At 31.5% G+C, this 24,249-nt stretch overlaps 2 protein-coding genes across 2 annotated transcripts; both read right to left on the bottom strand.

Moving 5' to 3' along the window:
• Positions 1-569: 569 nt before the first annotated feature.
• Positions 570-3,746, bottom strand: LOC105344931 (uncharacterized). The gene is made up of 4 exons (XM_020073958.3): positions 3,348-3,746; positions 2,618-2,639; positions 1,875-2,075; positions 570-1,749 (listed from the first exon to the last, which is right to left on the bottom strand). Exons 1-4 carry the CDS (start codon positions 3,681-3,683, stop codon positions 1,502-1,504), a joined length of 807 nt encoding a protein of 268 aa, XP_019929517.3. The 5' UTR covers positions 3,684-3,746; the 3' UTR covers positions 570-1,501.
• A 14,780-nt stretch (positions 3,747-18,526) lies between these two features.
• Positions 18,527-22,816, bottom strand: LOC105335683 (uncharacterized). Its single transcript, XM_011439713.4, has 6 exons — positions 22,678-22,816; positions 22,116-22,195; positions 20,331-20,439; positions 19,795-19,889; positions 19,135-19,321; positions 18,527-18,662 (listed from the first exon to the last, which is right to left on the bottom strand). The coding sequence occupies exons 1-5, from the start codon at positions 22,784-22,786 to the stop codon at positions 19,148-19,150; spliced, it is 567 nt and encodes a 188-aa protein (XP_011438015.3). The 5' UTR covers positions 22,787-22,816; the 3' UTR covers positions 18,527-18,662; positions 19,135-19,147.
• Between the last annotated feature and the right edge of the window lie 1,433 nt (positions 22,817-24,249).

The raw sequence follows: 24,249 nt of genomic DNA, 5'->3' as shown, positions 1-24,249 counted from the left end.
TATATCTAACATGAAGAACGATACAAGACTATCAACAGTCGTTTGAAGTCATCTTTTCGTAAGTTCTATGGTCAATACAACGACATTGTCAGTAAATACAATCTTCCACTGGATCGCATGCTGACTGACGTTTTTCGTTCTAATTGTTAGACCATAATTAATCACTTAAGTATCTACGGAGTTTTCCGTTTTTCCCCGATTACGACAAAAAGCACAAGGCAGGTGTGACCGGTCAGCAAAGGATGCTCACTCCTCCATCTTTTTAGAGGTCCGTGTTGCTCTGCTTTGAATTTGTATTTCGTTTTATGGATTTTTGAGATGGTTGACAGTATGTTATTGTCATTTTCCCTGAATAGTTACAAATCTAATACAAATAATCAAACATGGTTAAAATCATTTGCGATACGGTTCAAATGGCTTTTAGTTCATCACTGAGTCAAATTGCAAGGTAAAGAAGCAAGTATTATTATTAAACCTAGAAACAATCTGTTTTTTTGTCTCACAAGCATGCTTTCCGCACAGATAAAAAAAAACACAACACGTTCAATTTTGATATAAAATAATTTAATGCAAACACTTTCATCATTAAACGTTAAACTAAGGATATCAATCTATTTTACAAAGGAATTTTTCCTAAATTAGATAAATATGTTTTTAATGAAAATAAACAATCAAAATGATAGTCTTGCAATATCCCACCGATTGTTTCTTAGGCAAAATAATTTCACAATTGCCACCCATGTATCATAAATATCTTGTACATTAAAAATAAATTTAAATGTCTATTAAAGAATCTAGTTTTTCAGTTGTTGGTTCATACGGGATATGAAGATAAATAACATGATCGTCATTACACAAGAACAAATTACAAAGCGTGTATTATAATTAAACAATATTTACATTGTCAAACATGCTTTTGTATTTTTTAAATGAGTCGCCTATATCAAAACACTAAGTATGATACACAAGTTATTTTTTTTATACATGCGTATCTGAGCATTCACACCCAAAATTTTGCAGCTGACGTTTGATGTGTATTTCTTGTTTAACACAACACTGAATTTCAATGATAGTTAAAAAAATAAAGATCAAGCATTGCGTCATGTTTATATCTGTATCACGAAAGCCTTCCAATAATTAGAACAAAATCATTTCTTTTAAGTATTTAATTATAAACAACAGAATATCATGCAATATAAGTCCTAAAACAAGAACTTTAAACAAATGGCTTTTCGATTAAAATTAGTGACGTTTCATTTTTTCTTAAACCTCTTTCTTTGGAAAATTATAAAAAAAAAACAAATGGCTTTTGAATTTAAATAGTTGAATCTTGTTGGTATATTTTTCTTAAATAAACATTTTTCGATAAATATTTATATTTTTTAAAAACTTTATTTATTATAACGATTATTTATGAGTCTTTATTTATCAGCAAAGCAGTTTTGAAAATTTGTTTTTGAACATACACGAATGTTAAGAGCTTCTAAAAAGTTTAAAATAATTACATATGTCCATACGCCTCAACTTCACACAAATTCATCAGAAAACTTTTTTTTATTTTCTTGACCGTGATGCTGTTGCCACGTGTTCCAGGTGGACACAAGAAGAGGATGACGTCACGGGTACCGGTTGGACCCGGATATTTTCCTCCACATTCATGTGTGCGGTTCATCGTCTCGTCGGTAATGTTAACAACGATGTTATCTGCTAGACTTAAGGTATTGGTAAGTCCAGCGCCTAAATCGTATTCTGTAAAAGGAATTTAAAAAACATACTTGATATTATTTTTGTAGACTATAAAACAAGTGTATAATACCAGATCGGGAAATTTATAATTCTCCGAAAATGTGAATGACATTTTAACTGGAACCTACTAAGTTCGAGCAGCTTAGCGTGGATAACTATTCTTTCTATAGTGTATGTACCATCCAGCTGAATTAAAAGATGTGGTTTAAATGTGTTTCTTGAGGCAGCTGTTGAATTCTCCTCATCGCAATCTGTGTTTCCGTCCACAGCGTTGGATGAAATGTGACCTTCAAGTGTGGAGCTTAATGTGGTTGTTTTATTTCTCGCTACTGTATAAAAAACAAACAAACATTATCACTCCAAAAACCGATCGTCATCATAATGCACAAAATCATTCATTGTATAATTACTATTTGTATCATGGTAATTGTATTACTTTATACAACGAGAAAAAACAACCACAATATAAACTATTAAAAACAGATGAATAAGTAGAAAATAAAAAAATGGAGAGTGAACAAACAGTAAATGAATACTGTAGGCGGAACAAGTTCTTCACAAAACCAGAACTTGAGAACTTTAAGCAAAGGTGACATGCCTTCTTAGCGAACCTTGAATACACAATGAAACAATGAAGTTCTGTGTTGATCCTGTGTGACATTAATGTTATGGTTGTTATATTTATTTTGTTACAACTCGATCCAAAGATATTTTTTTATTTTGTATTTTAATACGTTAATTGAGGTTGATGAATAAAGATATCAAGAAGTTCATGATAATTTTCGATACAAAACATGTATCCGAATAATGATAATAACTTTATAAAATTATAAAATTAAAATCGATGATCAATTTCATAAGTAGTACTTACAATTTGTTGCAAAGTTGAATTCCTGAAAAACATATTGATGTCATAATCCAACTGTATGCATCCATGTATATTTTATTGATTTATATCTCATAGTTATAACATAAAATCTGAGTAAATTCTGCTGTTCTGAGTTCTCGTTTCCATCACAGTTAATAATCACTAAAATGACACAAAGTCGAGTATTGTATTTGGAATGTTTCCTTATGCATCTGGTAAAACGACCCAGTCAAAAAAATCTAAGGAAATTTTGCAGTGCAGATGAAACGAACCTGACTGGATGATTAAGGAATAACAATTTCCGAATGCGAACATTTTTTTTGCATCCACAATTTTGTAAGACATTTGGTTTAACTTAGTCCAATTTTTACGGGTAAATAGAAGAGAGGGCATGTCAAAGAAAACAAAATATGAGGTTTTCCTTCACATGAAATTACCCGGTTCGCAATTCACATTAAATTGAGGATGAACATGCTTTTAATCATTTTGATTGCTTCGAAAATAGGCTTGAATTTGCATCAAGAAACATTAAACCATATAGTATACTTATCCATTCAACTTTTATTATGTATTGTTAATTCTATAAAATCAAAAAATAAAACCAGAAACACACTAGTAGGTTCACGACCTCCCGGGGTCCGTTTACACATAAGAACAAAAGAACTTAAGCTACATATTTGACACATTAATTTCTCAATAAAATAAAAATTAACATTTCACTGAATTTTCTTACCTTTTCAAAATATTTACAGTCAGGCGTTTTTGTAACAGTGTACCCAACAATTTTCCTCCAATGGCAGCATATTTGACATTGAAACAAACTCTCGGACACTTTGCAGATCTGAAACCCAATGCACCGTTTGTCCTGTTCACAATAATACAAGCATTTGTGAAACAGTATCCCATAACTGTTCTCTTGTATAGAAAACAGAGGCTTGAAAGAATTTTCATTCAGTTTGCCGCTGACCTTCTTTTTAAAGTCTGTGGTCACACATTGCTGGGGAGAACTAGGAATAATGCAGAATAAAATAAGAAAACACCAACTTCTCTGCGCCTTCCTTGCTGTCATGGTGAGCTGAAGAATTTATATACACTAACTGCGTTTATATAGAGAGAGATATTGATTTACTAAGCGAATTGAATGCTGACAATTCGTGATCAACCATTTCTACTTTTATGCATTTTTTGCAATTCGTAATATTAATACAGACCAATATAACGTATCTGACCAATTCATCATTTTTAGATATTGGTTTAATATCATCACGCACATTATTACATACTAAAATATATATTAAACAAAATTTAGGGTGTGCACCGGGTTTCCAGTGCCTAGTATATAAATAAAAAAAAACATGGTTACATATAGATACATATCCAGAAATATTTAATTTGATGATCGGTGCATATTTTTTATTTTGATGATTGTGAATAAATGGCTCTGTCAAACAACTAGTTAATAGTTATTATTTAAATAGGATTATAAGGTGAAGGGTTAAAGAAGTCATCTGCATAATGCGATCAAAAAAGTTCAATGCTTATTATTTTTATACTTTATCATAAGTGTCCTTTGATAAGCACTTTGTTACGCTGGGCTCCTCGTTCTCATCAAAAGATATACTTATGACGGTAATATTTTACGCTTGGAAAACGTAAACAATGGCAAAAAAACAACAACAAAAACAGCGGAACATTTCAACAGTATCGTGTTGTTCATTGGTTCAAATAGCTAGTTATTTATGAAAATTGGATTTTATTAGGTTTAGTGTAGTCCAATATATTGAATTCTCTGTTTTCCTACTTAGGAAAAGCATTCGCCTTTTATGAAAAGAAAAATGTGCTTATTAGTTTAGAACATGGGTATTTTTTGCTTTTATTACTACATAAACTATAGCATTTAATTGATTTTCATGAAAATCAAATAATTGTATAATTTATTATACACAGTTGCCTCTAGTAAATTAATTTAATTCCTTTTCTTTCTCAGTACTTTGATAACTGAAAAGGAGTAGAAAATGCAACTAAAACAACAGAGGTCTGTCAAAGCTGTTAACGAGGCTGGGTCTAATTTGTTCTGACTTAGATTTTTTAATGACATTTTTTACAGGAATTTCTACTGAAATAATTAAGATTTTCAAATGAAAAAATCAGATATTAACACATCGTTTGTTTAAGGGTCATCTCAAAGTTGATTAATTATTAACATAGGACCTTATAGGGCTTGAAATGTATCATTCTTGTACATTTTTAACTTTTTAAAAAACTTCTGCCCTAGGGATTTCTCTTTCTGTTCTACATATGACAGTTATTGCCAGAAGGCATCAAATGGTCGAATAAAAAACACTTTTTCCTCCTAATTTGATTCTGGGGTCTTATCAAAGTTGTTTTTTGTATGCCCAATTTCCCAGATTTGTCAAATAATGGCTATTTTTTATTTAACAAAAGCAGAAAATACAGATAGGTAAAGTTAGCTACTAGTAACTGGCTACTAGTAACTGGCTACGAGAAGTAAGAAAACCTAGCCACTAGTAACAGGCTACGAGATAAAATCAAAGTTGGCTACTCGTAACTGGCTACTAGTAACTGGCTTCGGGAAGTAAGAAAAGCTAGCTACTAGTAACTGGCTACGAGATGAAAGAAACTTGGCTTCTAGTTACTTGTTACTGTCCTTGTGAGAACACATACCTAGGATTTCTATTTGTGTTCTTAAGATGTACATTGCACTATATCACGGTCAATTGTCAATATATGTCAAGTAGCTGTATATATAAATTGAAGATATATGCCAGACATGCCAATATCAACATTCTGTCAAGTAATCCACATAATATTATGACACAATTTCTCAGATATCTCTCTTTATGTAGTCAGCTACTTGTGCATTTTGTTAGAAATATTCTTATATTTTGGCGGTTTTGTCAAGATATCTCAAGTAGCTGTATATTTGAAATGAAGATATATGCCAGACCTGCTATTATCAAGATTATATCAAGTCATCCACATAATATAACGACACAATTTCTCAGAGATCTCTCTTTATGTAGTCAGCTACTAGTGCATTTTGTTACAAATATCTTTATTTTTTGGCGGTTTTGTCAAGATATTTCAAGTAGCTGTATATATAAATTGAAGATATATGCAAGTCTTGGTAAAATCAACATTCCTTCAAGTCATCCACATAATATTACGACACAATTTCTCAGATACTAGTATCTCAAATTATGTAGTCAGCTATTTGTGCATTTTGTTACAAATATCTTTATTTTTCGGCAGTTTTGTCAATGTATCTCAAGTAGCTGTATATTTAAATTGAAGATATATGCCAGACATGCTATTATCAACATTCCTTCAAGTCATCCACATAATATTACGACACAATTTCTCACATATCTCTCTTTATGTAGTCAGCTATTTGTGCATTTTGTTACAAATATCTTTATTTGTTGGCGGTTTTGGCAATTTATCTCAAGTAGCTGTATATATGAATTGAAGATATATGCCAGTCATGCTATTATCAACATTCCTTCAAGTCATCTTCATAATATTACGACACAATTTCTCAGATATCTCTCTTTATGTAGTCAGCTACTTGTGCATTTTGTTACAAATATCTTTATTTTTGGCGGTTTTGTCAATATATCTCAAGGTGCTATATATTGAAATTGAAGATATATGCCAGTCATGCTATTATCAACATTCCTTCAAGTCATCTACATAATATTACGACACAATTTCTCAGATATCTCTCTTTATGTAGTCAGCTACTTGTGCATTTTGTTACAAATATCTTTATTTTTGGCGGTTTTGTCAATATATCTCAAGGTGCTATATATTGAAATTGAAGATATATGCCAGTCATGCTATTATCAACATTCCTTCAAGTCATCTACATAATATTACGACACAATTTCTCAGATATCTCTCTTTATGTAGTCAGCTACTAGTGCATTTTGTTACAAATATCTTTATCTTTTGGCAGTTTTGGCAATATATCTCAAGTAGCTGTATATATAAAATGAAGATACATGCCAGACATGCTATTATTAACCTCCGAGGTTAAGAAATGTTGTTTGTAATATAAAAGTTGAGGCGTAATAATAATTAATGTTTGCAAACAGTGTTTACAGTCCAAAAACGAACCTAAAATTGCAAACATTTCATTGATGTAGACGGACTGATACATTATAAAATAAGTTGCGTCAAACGCAACTGATGTCCAGTTATTTTGCAAATTTTATTCTACGTCACAATGCAATGATTTACTGTTGATGCATGATTTTTTGTGTGGGACCACTGTTCGTAGGTAACCCTTGCTTACAAATTCCCAACGAATTTGGGGAATTTATTGTTTCATATTTATTGATGTTATCCCTAACTTGCTACCAAAGACTTTACGTCCCCACGAACTAAAAAAAATGTTAACTACCCACGAATATTGACCCACGCGCCTGTTCATGTACCCGGACTTTTAAAAAAAAAACATAAACAGGTTTAAATGCCAAAAAATAAGGAATACATTTCAGGAATACATTTCAGAGAAATTTTATTCAAATTTTAGCAAGTCGCGTATGACCTTTAAGAGAGGAAACATTTTTTTAAAATTACGTATAACTCAGGGAATTCTTCAACTGCAATCTTCTCCAGCATCTGATATGAAACTGACTAATGTTTACTGACTGGTACATTATGAAAATAATGTTTTATACAGAAAGCATACTTTGCTTATCTTTAATTCATAACATTTATTTCATTGCAAATTTCTGCATCATTTGTAATCTAAATTGATCAATATTCACGGGAATTGGACATTATGAAATTATTATTTTATGAAGTAATAAAATGTTTGATGTGCAACCAAAATGTTATGAAGGTTTTTTCTGAGAAATGGATTCATACAAGTGCTTATTAAATAGAGGAGTATATTGATTGCAAGCAATCCAATTTTATTTTATTCCCGTGCGGAAAATCCAGAACAGTGTTTGATGTTTTTTAAATTTTTTTTAAATTTAGGTGAGCCTTTTTATAGTCATCATCGCATGATAGGGCATCGGTGTGACTGTATTGTGACCTGTAGCCATCGAATGAACAGCTTAAACGTTTTCTGAAGGAAAACAATACTTTTTTGCATATAATCTGCATATACCAGTCTGCAAAATACGCTTAAATACGCATATGTTTTAAAATAACTGTCATACCTACGAAATACATATGTTCGAATTTCTTAATGAGAAGTGCAGTTTGTTCCAATTATTTTGCAAAAATATTGGAACAAACGTCTGAGGCAAAAAAAGAAGGTGAAATACGGCAAGAATTAAGCCTATTTGTTGCTAATAAAAACTTAACTGAATATAAAAATTGTTTCTGTATGTAAAAGAACCCAGCGATCTGAAATTGAGTTACCGTATCTTAAACTTAATGCCTGATTTTTAAAATTCTTCTTTATAAAATGAAATATCCAGCTGTTTCTTGCTCATTACTGCTAACCACTGGTAAAACATCCAAAAGCCTTGCTTGATCTGATAGGCAATGTAAACTAAACTGTTTGTTAATAAAGAGATATTTGATAACACTTACTAGACATATTATGAAGTATTTAGGAGGTTAATCTCTGATATAATCAGCATAATTATAAACTATCTTTCAGTAACAAAATTCAAATATTATAGATCTAAAATTTAAATATTTGCTATATTAAGTTCATATAGAGCTCTTCTTTTTAGAAGATTAATTTCATGGAGCCCTCTTAATGATAATTTTTGGTTATGTCATCATACACTTTTAAAAATACCACTAATCATGTCATTGGCCTTGTTATCTAACCACATGACTGTACAATCATACATGTGATTGACATTTGTTGATAAAAAAGGAGGAAGTGAACGAATTCGGGTAAGAATGTATTTCAGAGTTTGTATTTTTTGTCTGAATCTAATTGCAATTTTCAGAAAAGTAGTTTGGTAGTAAGTGCCTTTTTGCTTTGTCAAATATTTTAAAAAAGACATTCACGTCTTTAAACCTTGGGTTTGAGAATGTTAGTATTTTGTTTTTGATTTGCTTATCGATGTAATATTTTTAAAATCAACATCCGAGCATCATTATAAACATTTTATTTTTGTTTATAGCAAAGACTACACAAACGAACATCATCATCATGGTCAAATGTCAAGTGTGTGCTGCAAACAATTCTTCACCCAATACACGTGCATCCTGTGGACACTCATTTTGCCAAGAATGCGCTCCAAAAATCTTCAACGGCAAGATGCCCAATTTGCTGCCAAATGTCAACTGTTGGTAGATATGGTAGTGTATCAATATTTGGTTGATATATAGAAATAGAACCAATCTGCCAATCATCAACAGTATATGCTGTTTTGACTCATTGAATTGATTGGCCGTAAAGATACAAAATTGAGAAAAAAAAATTGTTTTTGGTTTCATATGGATATCATGAATTATAAAAAAAGAGAGAAATATACAAATGTAGGTTTGCTTTCAAATTGACATTGTTCCAATTAACGTTTAATGCCTGAGTTGTTTTGCCACGTTGGTTACTATTATTTTCTGGATAGATCTCTTTGACAAGATCAATTTCCGTTTACAGGAGCTTTAAATTAAATGTAAATAAAGAATGTCAAAATATACTGAGTATTACTTTTTATGAATCGAAATTTAAAGATGATGGTTGTATGTCAAGCAATTTAAATAAAATCTCTCTCTCTCTCTCTCTCTCTCTCTCTCTCTCTCTCTCTCTCTCTCTCTGTGAACCCCATCCACCGAATGTATTGATGAGATCAGCTCTTTAATACTCAAAGGATACTTTTTTCCCCCTTTTATTAGCCAATTAATTAACTTTGTTTCATATACATGTGTATTGTTTATGATTGATCATAATAATGACACTAGAAGACTTTGCCAACATGAAAGGCAGATATTTGGTACGAATAGTGACAAGTATTCCTTTTACAGGAATAATCGGCAATAATGTTATTACTGATACTGAAAGACGGATACTTGTCAAAGTTTTACTCAATCCCAGCCTTCATAATTGTAGAAAATTGACACAACGGTATATTATGTAAAATAAGACCACAAGGAAAAATTAAAAAGATTAGTACTAACCGGAAAAATCAAACAACTATATCAAAGTAGATAATTCAATTTTGTGATCCAAGGGAAAATCCACAAGTCGGACGGTATCCGTAATAAAAGTTTTATGAAAACCCTGAAAACTCTAAAACTGCTAAATTAACTAACAAAGTGAACATTTGTATACCGATAACAAACACAGACACCTGACGTTAGAATTTTTTTTTTTTACAATAAGATTCCAAGAACTTTGACAATAAATGATTTGTCACGGTCGCCATTTTGATTTTTAAGACCGACTTATCTGACACGATTTACTTCATTTGCGATTCATGCAAAATTAATAGGTAAAAATAAATCTGTTCGCCACTTACTACTTTTTTGTGTAAACTCGTGCATCACCTACACGAATTACGATGCAATCGTTCCTTTCATTAAAAATCATACTCCGATAATCAGAGACATAAATAACAGAGATTGTCAAAACCGCCATTAGCGTGTAAATGTTACGGGACAAACCTTACTTTGAGAACTACAAGTGCAGCAGCAATCTTGTATAAGTCATTAAATTTGAACCTGATAGTGAACATGAACACGAACCTGTAAATTTTCTAAGCATGTTTTAATTCTTAAATATTTACAAAAACTCTTTATTTAGTTTTTAAATTACTTTTTAAAAACTTATTGACTCTTCACAAAGTAATGGTAATGCATTACTTTACTCATGTAATGGTAATGTAATGAATTACTTCAAGAGAATTAGGTAATGGTATTGGTAATTTAATGCCCTAATTCATGAGGTAATGGTAATGTAATGCGTTATTTTACAATGTAATTCACCCCAAGCCTGATTCCAACTAAGCCGGAAAACATCAACATTAACGTTTAACTTGGCTCTTCAATCGATAAGATTGTATATATTATTATGATGTATGTCTTCCAAAATGTATAATCTATTATAGATTTTGCTTATAATGCATTGTTTAAAATTTAAATTCAGTTTAATCAACTAAAGAGCCAACGAACGAGAAGGCAAATTCAGACTTGTTTTTTTTCTTTGTACAAAATTCCTTTAGAGACGAACAGCAGTCATACCACAAGTAGACTGGAAGCCAATGAAACACCTATTTAATTTGTAAAACATCTGTGTATAACCCGTCCCGATTTTAACTTCGGCTTGCGCATGAAGTTTGGTAGTAATAGGGTGAAAGATTGTCAAAATAAACTTCACAACTTTTCAAAAATAGCACATTGCGTTTGGGAACTTTAATTTTGATTCCACCATCAACCTCTTCTATTGACTAATGAGCTCGTACACCAACTGAATCGTCAACGACGCTGTGCATTCAGTTACGTAACTCATTCTACATTTGAACCCGAGCAAGAATATTTTGATCAATAACATATTTGTTTATTTTCTAAATATAATTTTGTTTATACACAGAGGACTTAAAAAGATTTAATGCGTGTTTTTATAATACATATTTACTGAAATGCATGAAAACTTTCTGCACTATTATCTTACGCGTAGACTTAATTCATGTGTTCTACGCGTGCCTTCCGGTTTAAGACTTCGGCTGACAGTAAACCAATAGACGGGGTCACGACGTCTAAAAACCAATGCTAGTTACTCGTGCAATTCTGCGTCTGATGACTTGAAAAGATTGAATTAAATTAAAACTAAAAAAAAAAACCCAACAACCTGAATTTTGAATTAAACCACAAACATGTTTCATCTTAAAAATATATATCCAAATATTTTTTCAAATAGTTTGTGCGATTATTTTTCTTTTTGTGTATGCATTACTATTTTTGTTAATTAATATTCATTCCACATATTTTTGGTATGTAAGTTGTGTGAACGGCTTCGGCATCGGTACTTCAAAATACAGAGATTATGCAGAAAAGTTAAATTATAAGTTCATGACGTCACACACGTTGAACGCTGTTGTGTAACGTTACAAACGAAAATCAAAATGAACGGTAATGGTTGTAAATGTGTTTGTCCATATAAGCATTATGTTACATAAACAATAAAACAATCTTGTGTGTTTTCTTGACGTATGAAATTATCAAAAATACATTATCTGTTACTGCGAGTCTTGTATCTTTTACTTACATTTTCGATGCCATTCCGTTAAAAAAAAACAGGTAAACGACTTACTTGGCATAGACTTTAATATGCCTTTTTACCTTTATATGATTGCATTATCCTTTAAATCATACGAGTTGTTTAACGTCATTCAATTATAATTATAATTATACCTTTTTTATTCTTTTGGTAGATTCAATGATTTCCTTCTTGTCGTGGATGACAGTAATAGGTCTCCTTGCAATCCTCCAGCCGGAGCTTGCCTTCTGGCTTTGCCAAAACATCTTGTTTTATTCATTGTGGGCGATGTTTATACTCATATTGATGATTATTTTTGTCATCATTAATTTCATCACAGTTGTCATTGCTGTTATAGCCGTTATTGCTGGAACTATCTTTTTACTTTATTATGCAATCACAAATGATTGGATAACTGTAAGGTTGCAATCATCTCCAGTTTAAAGCTCTTGCTCTAAGAAATATGTAATTATATTTGATGTAGTTTTGGTTTTTTAAAGCCGAAAAAGCAAGGTACTAGTTCATTACTTCAACCTTCTAGAATGTAAATGAAAATAAGCCATAGTCTGTCTGAAGTTATTGTTTACATCCCATTTTGGACGATTTTAATAAAACTGCACTAACCTGTGCAAGAAGAGCAATTGAAATTGATGAAAGAGAAAATATCCAAGATATCTCTAGTTATCACTTTTCACAAAAAAAAAAATAAAAATAAAAATTCTAGAAACAAAATCGACTTGTGCATTTTCTGTGGGTCACAAAACTATTAACTCCAAAGTTAGCCTGGTAATGTACTGAGACCTTTTTGACAGGTTTAAAAGCCAAACATAAGGAATCAAATTCATTGAAATTTTATTCCAAACTGAAAAAGTCTCATACGTTTTTAGAAAGAGGATTTTAAAAATTTATAACTAAGGGAATTCTTTAATTGCAGAATCTGATATCTATTTGATTGATGTAGACGGGCTGGCAACTTCAGAAATGAATATTTTATACAGAAAGCATACTTTACTTATTTTTTAATTTCCAGAACGTATTTTATTTCAATTTCTGCATCATTTGTAATTAAAATTAATTAATGTTTACGGAAATTTGAGATTATAAAATGAATACTTTACGAAGAAACATGATGTTTAATTTGCAATTAAAATGTTACGAGGTATTTCTGAGAAATAAATGCATACATGTACATTATTAAATTGAGGTGTATATATAGATTAATACCAATCTGAAGAAAAACTTTTGTCATATAAGCTGCATATAACATTCTACAAAATACGCTTAAATACGTATATGCTTGAAAGTAACCGTCACATCTACGAGAAACAAATGTTACAAATTTTTTGTCAAATATAGGCAACGAACTTCTGAGACAAAATAAAGAAGAAGACTATAAAATTCGGCGGCGTTTAGAAAAAATTAAAGTTTATCGTTAATAAAGTGATAAATTTGGAGTAATCTGAAAAAAAAACCCGCCAACATTACTCCTATTTAACCGTTTAAAAATTTCCGAAATAAAGAAAAAAGCTATATGGAATTTAGTTACCGTCTCTTTAACTTCATAACTCATATTAACATGAGGCCGTTACACCTTAACGGTCACCAGAGTAGCATTTAACCTATGCACAAACTTGTTGAGGAGTCTCTTATATTCATTTAAAGTTTGATTCTGGAGTAGAAAAATTATAAATTTGTAATTACGACCACCTCCCTGCCCCTGCCTGAAATCTTTCAAAAAGGTCTAGGAACCCTATAATTTAAGCGAAGAACCTTATAAAGATCAAAGCAGAGTGCATGATCTGATATTTAAAAAGGTGCAAGACTCTGACAGAAAATAATTTTCCCTTAATTGTTAACGTTTAGAATAAGATTCACTTGAATCTAATAATTTCTGCTTTCTAGTGTTTATAACATTTGTTTTTTACATATACTGCTTATTACTGGTAATTTTGGCGGGATATTTTTACTTTACTCTTACAATTTGTTCATTTAGATACTTCAAAAACTGTTTTTCTTTCAAATGATCAAAGACTTGTATATTTTTGTTGATCATACAAATTCTTAATTATATGTCGATACAACGACCTTGTCAGCAAATACAATCCTCCACTGGGTCGCATGCTGACCATAATTAATCACTCAATTGTCAACGGACTTTTCCGGGTTTTTTCCCCCGATTACGACGAAGAGCTCACGGCTGGTGTGACCGGTCAGCAGAGAATACTCACTCCTTCTAGGCACCTGATCCTGCCTCTGGGGTTTTCTAGAGATCCGTGATTGCTCTGCTCTGGACTGTTGATTGAATACCGAATTGTCCACGGGTTTTTCTCCGTTTTTCCCGATTATGAAATTTTCCCAAAATTACGACATTTTCCCCGATAATGACATTCTTACCGATATGACATTTGGCACACGGCGGGTGTTACCGGTCCGCAGAGAATACTCACTCCTCCTAGGCACCTGATCCTACCTCTATCCATTTGGAGGTCTGTGTTGCTCTGCTTTGAGTTTGTATTTCGTTTTATGGATTTTTGGGATGGTTCACGGTTTGTTATTGTCATTTTTTTTTATTGTTCTAGATTAACGGTTTCTTATTGTCATTGTTTTTCTTTTTTGACATAATAATTAATGATGATAAACTCAGATACGATTAGTTTGATTAACAACTATATTTAATTGAGTAACAGTATTCAAATATTGTAGTTCAAAACTTTAAATATTGGTATCTCTTTATACAGAGCTCTTCTTCTTAGGAAATTAAATTAGTCTAAAAATGACCACGACCATGTAGTTTTCTTAATGATATTTTTGGATAATGTCATCAAACACTTTGAGAAATTAAACATCATCCCCCTAATAATAGAATGGCGGTTTTGAGGTAATGAAATATTTTTAAAAAAGTTACAGATTATCATGTTGTTGACCAAATGTTATTTAATCACATGACTATACATACGATAATCATACGTATGATTAACATTTGTTGATAAAAAAGGAGGAAGTGCGCGAAGCTGGGTAAGATTGTTTTTCAGAGTTTGTATTTCTTGTCTGCATCTAATTGCAATTTTCAGAAAAGTAATTTGCCAGTGCTTTTTTGCGTTGTCAAATATTTGAAAAGACATTCAGGGATATATACCTTGGATTTGAGAAGCAATGTACTAAATCATTACTTCAACCTTCTAGAATTTAAATGAAAATAAGCCATAGTCTGTTTGAAGTTATTGTTTACATCCCATTTTGGACGATTTTAATAAAACTGCACTAACCTGTACAAGAAGAGCAATTGAAATCGATGAAAGAGAAATTATCAAAGATACCTCTAGTTATCACTTTTCACCAAAAAAATTATAGAAACAAAACAAGATTTCTAACGGATATTCACAATTGGAAATGATGACAGCTTTTCTCCATTCTGAAGGCACTCGGAAGTGTTTGTTGCAATGTTAAATCCTCGCAGAGTCATTTATCTTTAGCCGTCTCAGAAATCTGCAAGGCTAGGACAGGGGAGGGTCAATAGAGAAATCTTAGAATATGTTCATTCTTTTAAATGAACATCGATTAAACCCTGAGATTTAATAAATACCAAGAATTCAATCAAAATGTGAAACGATGCTAAAAATAAAAGAATTTGAAGAAAAAAAATCATATTATTTAAACTTTTATAATTCGGAATTTTAGAAATGATTAACGACTTACCCCTAAGACTCCTGACTCAGGATCCAGAGTCAGGACAGGCAAGTGGTTCAAAATATACAGGAATGCAAAAATCTAATACCTTATATATAAACTTTAACACTGTAACGAAGGACAATAGTAACACATTTATATATTTTTGTATATTCAATTCAAAATTAAAAAATGATTGATAACTCAAAATCAGGATAATTAAAAAAAAAGATAGTTGACTGCAGAGTACGATCATGGGAATTGCCTCACATATAACAACATAACAACTCAGTAATGAAGTGACGAGCAAGACAGAATTTCAGAAAGTACAAGGTTTTTCAAAATGAGTATGTTGACAATATCAAGTGGACCATGGGCGTCCTCCTCTCTCATAAATCCCAGGAGTCACCTAATCTTGTGCATCACGTAAACCCCCTTCCATTGGTATCACACACTAACATTTGACAATGTTTATCACGATATATTTTATACCCAATTGCGTTAGTTTTTTTTAACTCACCTGAACTAAAAGTTCAAGCGCGCTTTTTGATCACTTGTTGCCCTTCGTCCGTCTGTCCGTCTGTAAACTTTTTGCATTTTTGACTTCTTCTCTAAAACCACTGGGTCAAGTGTATCTAAACTTGGTACAAATCGTCATTAGTAGAAAGTAAATTTTAAAGTGTTAAAAAAGGGCTCAGTCCTTTTAGAAGGGTTATTATTGCGAATTAGTCATTAAAGGTTGTGTGTCTTTAAAAATCCTTTTCTCAAGACCCACTGCTTTAGAAATGATAACATTTACATAAAATGTCGTAAAATCTTCAACAACTACTGCACCAGAAATGCCAATAGTTATAAAACGCATGTTGATGTAGTGAGGATTCTAAATTGTAAAAATCGTGACCCCAGATCAAAACTGGAGCCCTAGGCAGGGTTCAAAAGTTTAACATAAAAATACGTACAAAGGGTGTTTACAAATATTTTCTCACGAGGCGCTGCACCAGAAAAGCCAATAATTACATAAAAGCTTGTGTGTAAAGTGAAGATTTTAAATTATAAAAATCGCTATTGTAGATTCTAAATTGTTAAAACCGTGACCACAAGATTAAAACTGGGCTCCAATGGGGTTTAAAGTATAACTAGAAATATATATGGAAAGTGTTTGAAAATCTTCTCTAGATCTTCAGCGCAACAGTTTGTTAGAAAACTATATAAGAATTCATGGCTGTTGTAGATGTTACTTGATAAAGTTATGACCCCCGGACTAATACTGTGACCCCTAGATGGGTACAAAATTTAACATACGTAAATAGGAAAAGTGTTTAAAATCCTTTTCTCAAGAGCTACAATGCTACAATTTGTGAGATTTCTAAACATAGAACCTTTGATAATGTAGATTCAATTTTTTTATAAAGTGACCCCTGGAATAATACTGGGGACCCAAGACGGTTTTAAAATTTAACGTAGAAGAATATATTTCCTTTTAAGAACTAAAATGCTTCAATTTGTCAAATATCAAAGTGTGTCTCCTCAAATAGTGTAGATTCTAACCTTAATAAAGGTGTGATCCTTGATCTAGTATTAGGGCCCAGAAACGTTTAAAGTTTAACGTAGGAATATAGATGGACAATGTTTAAGATCCTTTTTCGTGAACTTCAATGCTTCAAAAAGTGAGATTACTATGCAGGCATCCTCTAATAATGTAGATTCTTCATTTATAAAGCTGTTCTCATTAAACTAATACTGTGGCTCAAAGAGTTGTAAAGTCAACACAACAGTCTTAGCCGCAAGTTTTGCATTTTACCTCTGATTCTCAAACACTTAACATAAGGGGCCTACATATTGCATATCAATTTCAACAAGAGACATTCCTCTAAAGATAATCATTTCACGAATTTTATTAACACTTATAAGCCTTCAAGCACAGCAACTCTCAATTTTACAAAAATATTGACAAGTACATTCACTTGCTACCTAAAGCCAACCATAAACCATGGGCCAATACTGGGGCCCCAGAAAGGGGTTCAGAGATTAAAACAAATAAAGCATATGCTATGACATAGAATGTTTCAAGGAACTGTTGCTCAGGTGAGCGATGTGGACCATAGGCCTCTTGTTCTTTCTTGGTACCGTTAATTTTACAGACTGTGATCCGATTTTACGGATTTTTCACACTCTTGGTTTATAAATCTTTGTCACCACTCTCCGAAAGAAACAACATTAAATAGATTTAAAAACATCTGTATTTTAGCGCTCTTTAAAAGAATTCGTTTTAAGATAGATTTTTTATATAAGTTAATGCCGATATTTCTGTAATGAAGCCATTTGACAAATGTATATTATTAACTAACCGACAATTCGCAACTCGTTTAATCCCATGATTCGCGCCTGGAAAGGAGAAGTGATCCCACCATTGGGATCAAGGTACTGTTATAAAGATATATATAATCCATGTGTATAAGAATGGTAAGTCTTGATAGCCAAACCTTCAGTACAGATGTTGGTGTTGAAAGAAAAATAGAATATTTCCTTTCGTAGACAATCAATTCCACAATACCGGTAAGAAAAAGCAAAATGAATAGCAATATCTGATCTGTTTGCCATCGGTGATGCTTACATGTTGTTTTAGATGCATATCTTTACAACCTGTAAAGTCGGAGCTACTAGCATGATGTGTTTTTGTTAAAGACTACAAAGATACGATTAAGTCTTTATATCTAAAAAAAAAAAAAAAAGAAGAGTATATTCAAATTTGCTGCACTTCTTAAGAATAAGATCTCTTTTTCTAAGAAATGTAAAAAAACGCCTCATAAGAACATTATACGTGATTTCAGATAATTAACAACAAAAAATAAATGACTAAACCAATAATTAAACAAACGATATACAAGTAAATAACAACTCATGGAAATTTTTGTAATGCAACTTTTGTATTTTTAATTAACATTGATTGAATGCGAGCAAAGACCGATATTTACACATTTTTCCTAGAGCAGATTAAATAGAGTATATATATATTGACGCTATATTGAAATAAAAATTAACATATAACATGAGGTTAAATTATTTATTGTTTGATAAATACATTGATTCTGCGATGTGTGTATTGACATTAAATTTTGAAAGAAAACAAAATTCGTTAGTTTTTTCGCCCAGTCCATGTAGTGGTCGACGCAGTCACTTCTTAAGCTGAAGAAAAAAGCGTATTCCCAAGAAAAAGCGTATTATGATATAGTGTAAATCTAAACCAACCAATTACTTAAAGTCTCAACAAATAAGAAACATTTTAATGTAGTAATCCAACGCATACCATATATAGTATCTTTAAATCGTATTATATTTTGTAAAATCACCTATAAACTAAAAAGTTTATCATTATTAAAGGAGAGGGTCCGGGGCTATGATACTTCGACGAGCCTACGTTTGATCAAATATTATATTTCCAGCTACACCTTGATTTCATAAAATTCTGTTAAAAACCGAAAGTTACTACAGTGTACGTTTGATGTCCGCGATGGTCGCATGTAAAACCCCCACTTTTTACTTGGATATCGATTTAACTTCACGCCAATTAAATTGTAAATTATTTCATAAATAGGTCAGTCTTCATGTAGGTAAATCTGCACGTACATGTAGATCAATTTACAATACGTCAATTTACCTGACAGGAACGTTTAGGAACAGGTAGAGGTGAACCATTTACAGGCGCCCTGTCCGAGCCTCGACCAATCCCGTCCACAGTAGCCATTCCTGACTGCGCATGTGTCAGTGACACCAGTCAACTCGCATTTGCTATTCTTTGGTACATTATTGATGACTGGTGCGGATCTTGGCAGTTTTAAGTCAATCTGGAATTAGAACAACCATTTACCATAAAACGTATGTCTTAACAATTAATACGACGTTTTCAATTTTTATGAATAAGCATATTTCCAAAATTGTTTTCATAAATGTTGTCCTTTTCAAGACTAATCACTTATGATACGCTAAAGATTTTTGTCAGAGAAAATTTTTTTATCTAATATTTTCGATTCAAAAATCAAAAAGTATTCTTTTGGAAACCATGAACGTATAAATGATTTTTAAAAGAGAGATTACAATTATAATACAACAATTCAAAAGTTGCAAACAAAAGGAATAACCTGGCAATAAAATAAAGATTAGAATATTAGTATATGGCCTCAAACGTACACATTTATGGATGTACAAACATTTATTATTCATTATATTATATACTGCAATACAAAATATACTTTTATTAGAAATGAATCTGCATCATCTGAAAGTGTTGACCACAAAAGTAATAGTTGATATGACCTACCTTACAGTAGCAGTCGTAGTTACGGAGACGCTTGGTTTGGTCCACTGAATGTAGGGCCTTAATCCTTGGTTGATTTGTCCACGGATCTTCGTTTGCTGCAAAACGTTCAAGACAAACCTGCCTTAAGGAAGCAAGATGGTCAACAATTTGCCTTAAGCTTTCAGATATTGTATTTTGGCATAAACTATGTTTAATTAAAATTATGAACATTTTTTCCATCTGCTCTTTTTGTAAGGAGGTAAATATAGTCTTAAAATGACAACGAACAACCAGCCCGCTATGGAGAACTTAAAATCTAAATTATTTGAAGTTTTTCTTCAACAAAATGATAGTTTAAAACTAGCTAAAAGTAACGATTTGTTCTTAAAGTAAATCTAAAAGTACCAAAGTAATTTCAAAAGATATCATTTAAAACTTTCATTTTGCAAACACTATTATTTATCCATTGATTTTTCCAAATTGCTCTGCACGCTGATTTTTAATCATAATTTAAAAAAGGAGCCCAAATTCTGCACTATACAAAGGAACATAAATACCGTATATCAGATATTCCTGATTCAGAGTTGCTGAGGGTGGTGCGCATGAATACATGTATCCAAAACTGTAAACATTGACGTTCTGTCTCAGTGAACTTGTTATATGTCCCTGAAACATTTCGAATGAAATGTCTCCATGTCACAATTCATTTCATAGTCAGCAATATCCTGGAAACCAACAAATAAATTCTACAATAGGAAATAAAAAGTTTAGATATAAGTATGATGTTTTAAAAAAAAGGTATCTATAGATGTTTAATGACACGTAGAAAGTTGAATATAGCAATTATAAGCCTTAAGGACATTGGATCCTGCGATCAAATGTCTTTAAGTTTTTTTAAATTATTTTTTTTTAAATGTACATACATAGATTAACCAAAATTCAAAATAGAATTTTGGGTCTTTATGCCTTTTCGGTGTTACGGTGTATTTAGTATGACCTTTCTGCACTGAAAGTGCAAATTGTACATATATCGATTTTTCCTCTGTAATTTTTTATCGGAATGAAACATGTCATCAAATACAATTTTATACAATTCAAAATGAATAAAATCAAAATAAACATAAATTAAAAAAAATACAATTTCTACACTTTATTGATATTTAGACATTTTGTACTGGCATTTACGATTCAATATGCAATGGAATTATTTAAAAGTCGCAAATTATAGTAGACTTGTCAGACAAATCTTTTAAATTCAGAAGATAAAACCAAAGTATTGGTCTTTTGAGATATGGCATGAAATATGCTGATTTAAGGCAAAATTGGAGTTCATTTTTTCTTGACTTTTATGAAATATATGTCGATAGAAATAATGAAAAATTGAAGAGGTACCAAAGCACAAATTATCTGGAAATTTGGTTTGCGCTGAAAAGGGTAAACTTAAGTTACGGTAATCTTAAACAACTAAGTTATAAAAATGTCATTTTCTTCTTAAAAACCTTCCGCCACAAAATAGGGTCCCTAACTAAAGTCTATAAATATGTTATTTTTCCTTAACTATTTTATTCAAGAGAGTGTATTTGGCATTTGAAATGAATTTACGAGTAGAACAAATACATGACGCATTATTTCCAGATAGATGTGACCCAAAATGACTAGTACCCCCCAAAAAAGAGAAACGAAGTTGTTTTCCTAATTTCTTGTAAAACGAACACACTTGACCAAAATGCAAAACAAAAATTGGTGAATAATAATGCTACTTTCGGCGCTTTGGTGCATTTAACATGACATTTCTGCACTGAGAGTGCAATTTACATGAATTAAACGGATAAATGGATAAAATTAAAATAATCATAAAGAAAAAGTTTCCAATACATCATTTAATTAATATTTCGACTTTTTAAAATAATAAAATAAAATGTTGTTTCCAGACATTAAAAATTCTACATGCAATGAAATTTTCAAAACGTCAAACATTTATATTTTGTTATACGTACTTAAAAAACCTTTTCAATTCAACGTAGGTCAATGATGTAAAGTTGTAGATACAACAAATATTTAATTTCTATCTTTGAAAACCTTCCGCCACAAAATATAGTTTCTTACTAAACTCTTTTCCCTTACATATTTTATTGAATATAAATTTAGTTAGCATTTTATAATACAAATTGTTATGTGCAATAAAGATATAATGCAGGAATATCAAACTAGATCCAAAATTTCTACTCAAAAGCAGAAAAAAGGACTTACTTAAAATTCATTTCCTAATTTGTTGTTTTTGACTTCAAAATTTTAAGAATTAACCATGAGTACGTTGAGGTATACTTGAGTGTTTACGATACCTTCAAGTTTGACGTCACAAACATCCGATACGTGGACTCCTCCGCTGATTTGTCAAATTGGGTCAAGATTCCAGTAAAAACTACAACAGTCAGTCATAATCAATAAATTATCTTTTTTATCGGTCAGGAATATACGCTTATTGCGATGTGCCAGAGACGATCAATTTCTATTCGAACAAAATCAAGTACTAAATTCAACTTTAAAAACAGTGGGACAATAGACCAATCCACACATTGCAACCTTTGATTTTCCTTTGCGGTGTCAACCCAAAGGTCAAAAAGTAAACTAACATACTAGTACAATATTTTAATGTCTTTTGTTGAAATTGCTTTGGATTCTAAGTTATTCCTCTAATTTAAGGTTGACTCCATACATACTTTTCTAAAAAAAAAAAAAAACAAAAAAAACAAAACAAAAACAAAACAGGAACAGTTGTTTGATATCAATGAAAAAGTTACAAACATGTGAGAAATATATATGGGTTTTCACCAAAAGATGGCAGTCAAGGGACATAACTTTTGTAGAATGTGGATTGGTCAATAATAGATACAACTGACTTACCATACTGGGAGTTACAGTAGACCGACTGATCGTGCCTAGGGTCAGGGCCGCAGGCGTGAACGACGTACACAAAGCTCACAAGGAGCACCAGTAGCTGATCCATCGCCATTGTGAGATGTATATTGCATTACACCATGAGTATCTGAGGCGGATTTTTATAGTGTTTTGATAATTGCGCAATGCAAAAATAGCATTATAAACTGTGGGAAGTAGAACATGTTAAATGTTATCTATAATGAGGTGTACCCACACACAGAGAATTCAAAAGAGTTTTTGTTAACAAATGATTTTAAAAATTATCTGATTTAGTTAATGCGACGAACTTATGCTAATATACTAATTTTTAATATATTGTTATCATGAACAAATCTAGGTTAACAAATCTGGCTCTATGACTCAGCGACTATAACTATGATTTTGTCTACATTAAAACGAAGTAACATTGGTTTAATTGTTAATGACTCAACAAATATGGCGTATTTGGCATTGAAACACGGAAGATGCTTTTATTTTTTAAAGTGTAAACTTGTCATTCTGTATTGATATTTAACTGACTGTATCTTGAATCTTGTGGTCAGATGGCTGTTTTTGTTTTTTGTTGAAAAGCATTAAATATTTCACCACAGTGACTGTTGATAATTAGATTAAGACGTCCGGGCTCGTATTAATGAAGAATTTTTAGTTTGTTTCTTAAAAAATCCTCAAAACCCTATTCACTGTCCTGTCGCTAACGATGATGTTAAGTTTTTCATCTCAATTTAAGAGGGCTGGACCATTTTATTTACCTTCTTTAGGTGGAGAGCAAGGTAAATGTTCTAAATAATCAGCAAAGATGTTCGGACTTTTTCTTTTCTTAATGATAGGTTGTGGCATTAAATGTCAAATTACAGCAGATCGGATGGTTTATGTATTAATCACCCAGACTCCAGATTCCGGCTGGCTGTTGCGTGGATGAAACTATAATCCGACACTGATTTTTCTTGTATTATTTTTTTGTATTTTGTCTTCGTTATGTGTTTGTTTCTGGAATCATTTATTGATTATGAACAGGAAATAATTTATGTTCGCCTGAGCGAAGCGAAAGAGAAACAAAATTCATGTTATACAATTCCATTATAACCGCCAGAATATACAAAGAGATTTCCTCACTGGCGGTGTATAATACTAATAACTTGCTCATCTCAATTTAACTCATCGGGATATTTTTTGTATTATATTGGAACCAAAAGATCTCGATCCTTTAAATATCTATACTACTTTATTAAAATAATTGACTCGAATTTTTGAGCTTTATTACCGAGAAATCGAAAGAGTACTGTGTTTTGTTTTATATATTTCAAACATCAATGGTACGTGAAAATTACCAATTTGTTTTTATTTTTTCGCAATCAAGCTTCGCTAATTTATAATCAACGAAAATTCCTAACAAATATCCGGAAATCATGTGGATTTTTGGATTTTACAATCTTGCGCATGCGCATTACATTCACGCTAAATTACGGGAGGCTCTTTAGTTTATGTTTCCACAATATAACATTTGTTTTGATAAACTCAGAAACGATAACACAAATA

Source organism: Magallana gigas, chromosome 4 (assembly GCF_963853765.1).
Source record: "Magallana gigas chromosome 4, xbMagGiga1.1, whole genome shotgun sequence".
Classification (NCBI taxonomy): Eukaryota; Metazoa; Mollusca; class Bivalvia; order Ostreida; family Ostreidae; genus Magallana; species Magallana gigas.
This window is presented reverse-complemented; position numbering and strand designations above follow the sequence as displayed.